This window comes from Prunus dulcis, chromosome 7 (genome assembly GCF_902201215.1).
Source record: "Prunus dulcis chromosome 7, ALMONDv2, whole genome shotgun sequence".
Classification (NCBI taxonomy): domain Eukaryota; kingdom Viridiplantae; phylum Streptophyta; class Magnoliopsida; order Rosales; family Rosaceae; genus Prunus; species Prunus dulcis.
The window spans coordinates 20944662-20953470 of NC_047656.1; the positions used below are offsets into that span (position 1 = coordinate 20944662).

The 8809-nt window shown below is 35.8% G+C and overlaps 1 protein-coding gene across 4 annotated transcripts; it reads right to left on the reverse strand.

The window, feature by feature from the left end:
* Positions 1-129: 129 nt before the first annotated feature.
* LOC117633562 lies at positions 130-7191 on the reverse strand. 4 transcript variants are annotated; one of them, XM_034367209.1, is made up of 13 exons: positions 6598-7185; positions 5064-6020; positions 4569-4669; positions 4340-4454; positions 4026-4103; positions 3743-3835; positions 3168-3251; positions 2550-2648; positions 2359-2421; positions 2107-2137; positions 1338-1384; positions 937-995; positions 196-736 (listed from the first exon to the last, which is right to left on the reverse strand). In XM_034367209.1, exons 1-13 carry the CDS (start codon positions 6649-6651, stop codon positions 502-504), a joined length of 2016 nt encoding a protein of 671 aa, XP_034223100.1. In that variant the 5' UTR covers positions 6652-7185; the 3' UTR covers positions 196-501. The 4 variants fall into 4 exon arrangements, 2 of the variants coding, with proteins under 2 accessions (XP_034223100.1, XP_034223101.1); XM_034367210.1 differs by having other exon boundaries at positions 725-830; positions 6598-7190; XR_004586681.1 differs by lacking the exon at positions 2107-2137 and having other exon boundaries at positions 130-736; positions 6598-7190.
* Positions 7192-8809: the final 1618 nt, after the last annotated feature.

The window sequence follows — 8809 nt, forward strand, 5'->3', positions numbered from 1 at the left end:
TAGTAAGTACGGTTTACAGTTTACTTTTAATCGACTACAAAAGGAAAAAAAAAATTTAAAAATTTGATCTCATCGGAAAATCTATGACAACGTGGTTAGTTAGCATTTGTTGATTGGCGTGGCGTGTAATGAGTCTTACTATAACCATATATTGACTGCGACCAAAATCTGTACATGACGACGGCTTCCCCTATATATCCATGTTGGTGCTTGTTTGTTGGCATCAACTGAAAATTGAATAATTGTTTTATGCAAGATGCACAAAACTCACTTCAGTTCATTAGGATGAAACATAACGACTATGCTATAATTCTGCACAAAAGGCCAATCACCATATAGTGCATCTTCTTAGAGAATCATCAGTTAATTAACTCAACCTTCATTCACTGCTAATACAGCTCAGATCACATTTCAAGCTACAGCATGAGGCTCTAATGGAAGGAGTGCCTACTGCTAGAAAATATCAACCTTTGTTCTTTGTTGGCTGCTGAAATATCAACCTTATGCTTCGGAGAGATCTACACTGTCATTGACCGGAATTGTTGATTCAAGAGATGACTCTTGGATACCTTCAGTATCAGACGGTTGAGATTCATGCTTTGCAGCAGCCTGCAATACCCGGTTTTTAACATCTGAAGATGAAGGAGATGTTGGTAGTCCAATGCCGTTTGATTCCAATTTTCCAGCAGCCCACGAAAATGCCTGAGCTCCAACTCTAACAGGCGCAAGCAGCAGCCTTCACGGAACATAGAGACCACAATCAGACCACATTTTGAATCAACAAAATTTATATTAAGCAGCATTTGGCTGTTGATAGGACTCCAACATCACTGTGAAAGGTGCAATCTAGTGTTAAGAGGACAATCTGTCACAACATTTCTTCTGAACAAGACATTAAATTCACATTAAAAAGAATGTTGAATTTTGTGGTTTTACCTCACATCTTGCTTGAAATCTTCAGCATTCTCATAAGTTGCCACCCGTCGATAAATGGTCTGGTGTAGTCAATGAAAAGAGCAATGAGAAAGGGGAAGAACCAGAGACTATATGAATTTCTTAAATGTAAGTTTCTTATCAGTATTCAGTTCTTTTGGCACAAATGCCCACCCCTATGTCACTATGTGAACTTAAATAGAATTCAGCAACTAATCTAGACTTTTTATCATTTGACATCTACCATATGATAGTTATATTTCTGAACAACAAACAATCGGGGACAGAAACAAGACAGACATTCCAAAAACTTTAGGAACACGTTGAAAATTTGATTCAACACAAACTGAGATATGGAAGTAAATACTTTGACTTAGGCACTCATTCTAGGAAGATTCTAATACCTGACCAAGGCCAACAACGCCAATCAATTGCAATGTCTTCTCCCACTCTGAAATAGAATGGATCATGCTTAATTAGGAAAGAAGAAGAAACCCCAACCAAAAAAGAACAAGCAAATGAATACGATAAAATTTTACTGCCACTCCCCATCTTTTGAAACCGCCCTCTTTCAAAAAAAAAAAAAAAATCCCCTAAAATGCCAACTTTGCTCTCCACTAGAATAAAATATAAAACAAAAACAAAAACAAAAATTAACAGAAAAATAACACCCAGCCCCAAACCCCCACCACCCGACAGCCACCCATCCCATCACCCTTGTCGCCGGCAACTACCCTCTCCTCTCTCTCTCTCTCTCTCTCTCTCTCTCTCTCTCTCTCTCTCTCTTGCCAGATCTGTGAGGTTCTGAACATTAAATATTTCCCAAATGCTGAAAAAGAAGTTGCAGAGGGTTTAAATGCAGAGTATTTGTACATCATTTTGTCCTAATAATCCAATAATATATCTTGGGTTTTGCCAATTTGCCTTTGTCTCATGTGCTTTACATCTCAATCTCTCAATTCTAAATCTAACATGGGCTCTCTCACTTGGTCACAGAAGCCAAAGATTGGTCAGAAAGCACTCGGAGAAAAGGACATTGGGAGAGGAACGGAGATGATGGGGGTGAGGTGGTTATCAGGTGGTGAGTTTGGGTTGGGATTTTTCTTATTGGGGAAGTGGGGTAAAGCTGGAATGTTATAGAATAATGTTAAAGAACATAACATATATACTCGCCTAATAGTGCATACGATGCCGCAATCAGTCCCTGTACAGAAAGTAATTGCATTTATTAGTACAGAATTGCACTTGAAATTGCCTGGGAATCAAACATTTTTATAACATACAGAAAACCCAAGAGGTCAGATAACCATTAGCCTCTATGAAATCCCACTCATCATCAATCTATCCTGATGTGTTTCATAGATCATTCTGAAGATATTTTGATTAAGTTGGAATTTAAGGTACCATGCAGGCAATTTATCTTACCACACCATATCCAAGAACTTGAGCACGAGAAGGATTGATATTCTCCAGAATTGCCTCAGCTTCCTGAAATGATACAATTTTTGCAACTGTGCTTAAGTGAAAAGCTCAAACGTGGTATTATGAAAAGAGAAAAAAAAAGAGAAAACACCATTAGAACTTAAAAGAAGAAGCAGCATCCAAGTGATAAATACCTCATTGAGTATGGTAAGCGTCGTCTCGGGTTTGAGTTCCTTAATACGAAGACCATGTTTCACCCAAGACTGAAAGCCACCTTGAACCAAGTAAGGTTTCTGTCATTTTAAACATCGCCAGGTTATTAGTATCTAAGAAGTTGCTTACCAATTCCAGAATACCAAAAATTATCATGCATTTGAGTGGTTCTCTTAATATTTGGAACATACTAATTTCCATAAGAAAAGTCCTAATAACTTTATATAATGAGAATATGAATCTCTATCTTGCATTACATACTTCAGAGTCCTAATTTACAAACCAGTTACTCAACCATCCACATTTGCTAAATCATCATGTTGAGCCCTACTAATGGTTGTGAAAAAACTAACGTACCTGTTATTTAACTTTGTATGAATAAACATTTACTTAGTATCTTCTACTAAAAAATATATATGTGCTATCTTTTCTTATGAACAATAATGCATCTACGTTAGTTCCTGTGTCCAAGATGACCATAGGTCTTTCAGTATAGAGAAAAAAAAAACTAATAGATATATAGTTCACTCCTCAGGCTTTTCATTTCCATGTCTTCTGTACGTCTATCATTAAAGAATCATCAAAGACTTGCTACTTGCCTTAAGCCCAAGCTTTCTCAAGGATCTTGCAATTCCTTTGGAACGAGTACCATCACCATCCATAATAATGACCTTGGACCTGTCCTACACAGAGTAGAAAACAATATAGACCTCATTATTCATTACTCAAGCCAATCAGGAAAAAATCAGAAGATGGTGCATGATATAGGGATCCTGGAGAACCATTATTCATTACGAAATCATCATATTTTCCCATGGTTTTAGCAACAGATCCTGTTGTTGGATATGAAGTTTTTAAGCACATGAAAAACCAACCAGTCCTTGGACAAGTATGGTAATAGATCTAAAGTCACCAGGTCAGTGCTAAGAACTTGAATATGAATGTTCTTTGTAATTAGCATTTTTCTTTCTCGCATAATTGTGGGCCAAGAAAATCAAATAGTGATTGAAGTTCTTGAGATGGAGAAGATTGCACGATACTTTCAGGTCTCCTTGGTGACCAATTATGGTACTAACACCAAAGCACGGAGAGTTGCTAGGTCCCAGTCCAATATCTTCCTTTGAACTTTTAGCTTGGTATAGTTTTAAGCGATATAAAGCCTAAAACTAGTTACCTGAACAATCTTCAAGTTCCGAATAACAGCAGCAGTTAAGGTATCATCAAGATCTTTTCCACTCTTCAATAACTTCCATAAAGAGCCATCAACCTGAAAAATCATTCAATAATATTGAAAACAAAATTGCAGATAGTGTATGGAGCTAAGCTCCAGAATACATCATTACAACTGTTTTAGCATAATCCCAAATCATTAGTACGATATGGCTTCTTTCACCCTGTAAAAGTTATGATACAATTGTATTTCATATTGTCAAATAACATGCTAGTAATAAGCCAACCTCAGGTAGAGTCACGCTTGCATAACGAAAGCGAGCTGTTCGTCGAAGATCTGGAATACCCTCCTTTTCTCTCATAACCTTCACAAAGGAAATTCCAAGAACCAATCATTGGCAAATTTGAGAAGCAAACACTTACAAAGAATATTTCATTATAAGTCTTATAAAGGAAATACCAAGGAGCATGAATTTGAACACTGGAGGTTGTGTCTGGGCAATTAAAAGAATTTTGGTTGTTTTAGCCTCTGTTAGGCAAAGATTTTATAACATTATCAGCTCAGCCAAATATAAAGGCCAACAAATATGCAATATCTTGCCTCGGGTCGGACATCAATGAGCACAGCATTCTCCTTCCCTGTCAAGAGCTCCAATGTCGATTGAGGAGATAAATCTCCAGCATAACCACTGAATGTCCGCACCAGATAAATGACCCTGCAGCATATCTGATAGGAAATATAAATTTCTCACACGGCAGGATACTTGTATTCCTATATGTATAAATAGAAAAGGAAAAACAACCTTCAAAGAACAAAAGGATATCCATACCATAAAGTGGCTGAGGTGCCAAGGAATATAACAAATGGAATGATTGGATCATTTGGATCCAAGCCAAGATTTTCCTCCAACCCCTCAATAGCAATATAAACCTGCTTTCAATATGTTTAGATTCAGTTTATATTCAGAAAATTGTCATTGTAATAGCAAAAAACTCAGCATATACATGATTGAATAGATGATCTAAGCTTATAATGGAAAGTTTACTTTCTAACGTAATCTGTCAAACAGAAAATACAGGACCACTATAACAAAAATGGGGCTGATGTCTTGACAAAAAAAGCATCCATTCACAAATTAACCAACCAGTTTTTTTATGTAACAAGTTTCAAAGTTACGAAAATATTATGAATTGTTTAGAATAACTCTGGAAATCTGGAAACCACAATCAATTTTTATTTTTTCTCTGAAGATTACTATCAACTCTGGAATCATTCAAAAGCATTAAGCCATGAAAGGGAAGTGTATACCAAAGTTTAAAAATACCTGTTGAAAAGCACTCTTGGCAGGCCCCAGGAACTCTGCTGCTCTCTTTTCAGAAAAATTTAGTGCATCACTAACGTCAGGAGGAAGAAAGTCCTTGGCAGACTGGTAAGAACTAACAACAAAGGAAACCCCATTTGATAGAGAATCCTCCACCACAACAAATGTACGTCTCAAAATATCAATAGCAATAACAGTTCCTTTACTTGTGGCTTCCTTAAAGTCGCTTGAAAAATTTGCCATTTTACTGCCACCTAATTGTCCCGTTTGATCAATTGTGGAAAACATTCTGCCAACAGCATTATCCACTGCTTCATTAGCACTTTTAACAACAGATGATACTGATGAAGTGATTGCGTCTAGTGAGCTTTTAACAGAACTTCCTCCCTTATCGACTGAAGCACTGAAAGACTTACTAACCCCATCAATAAAATCCTCAATACTAGTTTTCACACTGGATAATTGATCACCATCAATGTCTAGGGGGTCAGATGCAGAGGTGACATTTTCTGGTGTTAAATCAGCAGCTAAAATGAATTCAGGTTCTACGGGTCCTGATAAAATACTTGCATTCTCAGTCGACTGATTAGTAAAGTCCATGAGTCCCTCATCAGGGGCCAAAAGGCTAGAGCTTTCTACATATTTCAGTTCCACCATTCCCAACGGATGTTGTTTATATAAAGTTCCAGTAGAAGAACTCCACATATCTGAATACTTGCAATTAAGATAGTCTGATTCATTTGAGCAGGAACTCCTATTAACAAAATCCATGGAGACTGATTGTTCTGTGCTTTTCACAAAGTTAGAATACAAAGACTTTGTAGCATGTGCTTTGAAGGAATCTCTTTGGAAATGCATTGCAAATGACAAGCCCAGAGAGCCCCTGCATTCCGCAATGTATCTGGCCTCAAAATCCTTCTGGAATGGGGAATTGGCATGCAATCCTCCATGTAAGGAAATCTGTAAGATCCATTTATACACATGTAAATTTAAAATCGGAAATTTCATAATTAATATTGACCCAAATGATGACATGATGCAAAACAAATTAGTTGTTTTTTAATTCTCAAAAAATAATGTCGTCATACGCCAGCAAGCTGATGTTCACGTGCTTGTGAGGAAAAAAAACCCAATAATAACTTTACATGTGGCTATACAGATTAGAATTACACAAATCATGAAACACAGATAACTCGCTAAGATGATATGAGGAGAGAAAACAACTGCAACCACTTATTATTTTCTGTGAAAAGTAGCTAGACGTTTTCATTGTTCTTTCAACGGTTTTTAATTTTGACTAGCTATTTATGTTCAATGGATAGTAGCCAAGTTTTCTGATGAGACCCATTGATTCATGGAATTAATTAATAAAACTTGGATGAACAATTAGCAACTTCATTAATTATTCAGACATCATAAGAACGACAGATACAATTAATAACTTAAAAGGTTTCTTTGCACAGAAATTACCTGTATATATTAGAATTTAGAAGCAAAATAACATTGAAGGATCACAACTCAGCATGTAAGATCTTACCTGGGAATGATAAGAACAGCTTGAGGTGGCTGAGCAAACAGGCAACATTGTCATGTGATGTCAACCCGCCCAACAAAACACGATTGCTCAAGAAGAAATACTATCAAGTTCCACCAACACTTAGCTAAAATAATCCAACCTATCAAATGGGATTTTACCAATTCAACAAGTTACGAACCATTGCATCAAAATGGGAGTTTTTCAAATAAAATTACTTCTGCAGCTTCTCCTCAGTGAGATCTACAGTACCCTGAAAATGGGTTTCAATTTTGTCTTACAATTGTCCAGCGAAATAATATAGATATGATGATATGACAAGGAAAATCGTGTGGCTTGTTGTATCCGGTATCTTCATCGCCTTTGGCACTCCAGCCTCTTCTTTGCCTCTCGTTTTTTGGTGGGGACATGCTTGTCATTGGAATTCTTGTGGGGTTTTGGCGCAATGTCCTTATACTTCTCTGTATTCATTTTCATCCCCTGAAGTTTGTCGGGAAGGACCTACCTGGCGAATCTTTGACGGGAACCTATGGCCGCGAAAATATTATCAGGATAGACCTCTCCTGTGAAAATTTATCGGGATAGACCTACCTAGCGAAAGTTATTAGGGTCGTTTGGTACACAGGCTTGGTTTGACTAAATTTAATATCATATTTGTTTCATTTAATTTTAGTCTTAAATGGGATTGCTAATATCGGGCCCACTAAAAATACTTCCTTATGAGGGGACTACTAAGCCTATGTAAAAAGAGAGGATTAGCTAGTCCTATGTTTACTAATGTATAAGATGCATATATTATATTGTAATATTAATAACATATATTACTATTATTATTATTATTATTATTATTATTACATACACATATACTATAATGTACATATATACACATATACATGTATTTATATATATATAAACACATATATACATATAGATATATACACGTATATTATTATTATAATATCCCCATATACATATACATATTAATATTATAAAAATAGCATACATGTATATATGTAATATATATATTAATGTACATAATACACACACATATATATATATATGCTATTTCTAATATATAATGTTATTATAATATACATATATACATGTATATACACATATAATACATGTATGCTATTATTATAATATACATATATATAGATATTTAAATAAATAAATAAAAATTTAGTCCTAGTCCAAGCATGCACCAAACGCAGGATAAGTGTTATCCAACTTAGACCAAGCCAAGACAGTCCCTAAGCATAGTCCATGCCAAGATAGTCCTGTGTAACAAACGAGCCCTTAAGGGTTAGACCTTTAATATTATGTCGGGATAGCCGAGTTATGTCGGGATAGACCCATAATCGGCTATTCCGATGAATATTTTGTCGGAAAAAACCTGACACTGACAGACACAAAGTTAACCGGATAGATCAATCCTGACAAAACGTGGTCGGCAAAGGTTGATTCTGTCAAACTTTTGCTAGGAAAGGTCTATCCCGGACGAAAAATAAAATTATTGGGAAAGGTATGTTATTTATCATTTTTTTTAATCCCTAAAATTTTGACCCAAAAAAAATCCCTAAATTATTTTATAATATATTATTCCTATACTTTTTGTACTCAAGTTAATAAAGTATGGTGTATTCAACTAACTAGGGTTAGGTCCGGTTATGTCGAACGAACTGTATATTCAAATCAAAACCCTAGGTCGAGTTACGAGAGTATCCAAGCCTAATTGAGTCATAAGTGTCCTAGAATAGGCTTATGGTTAGGGTTCGAGTAGGGATGGCAATGGGCTAGGTAAGGGCCAAGTATGGCAATACCATCTCCATCCCCACTCCTCATCCCCGCCCCCATCCTCGTCCAATCCCCGATAAGAAACTTTCGAGGAATCCTTGACCCCGTCTCCTTCGTTGAATTTAAAATTAAAAAAAAAAATCTCCTTTCCTTATCTCATTAAGTTCTCTGATACAACACGTAAACGCTTTAATTGTAATGATTATTTTATGATTCTATCTTTTCTTTTAACTTTGATTCTTGCTCCCATTGGACCATTTGTATCTATATGCATTAGGATCCCTATTCACAGATCGATCGGATTATATTTATTTGATACACTATTGTCAATATGAATGTTGATTAAAAAGTACAAAAGAGAAAACAAATTATAAATCTAAGCTCGATACATTAGTTCCAATATTATTCCATTGATTGG

Coding starts and splice junctions, on each gene's coding strand:
- LOC117633562 (XM_034367209.1), bottom strand. CDS start 6,651: ATGACAATGTTGCCTGTTTGCTCAGCCACCTCAAGCTGTTCTTATCAT. Junction 4,455..4,568: donor GGCACCTCAGCCACTTTATG/GTATGGATATCC, acceptor GATATGCTGCAG/GGTCATTTATCTGGTGCGGA. Junction 996..1,337: donor GCGTTGTTGGCCTTGGTCAG/GTATTAGAATCT, acceptor TGACTACACCAG/ACCATTTATCGACGGGTGGC.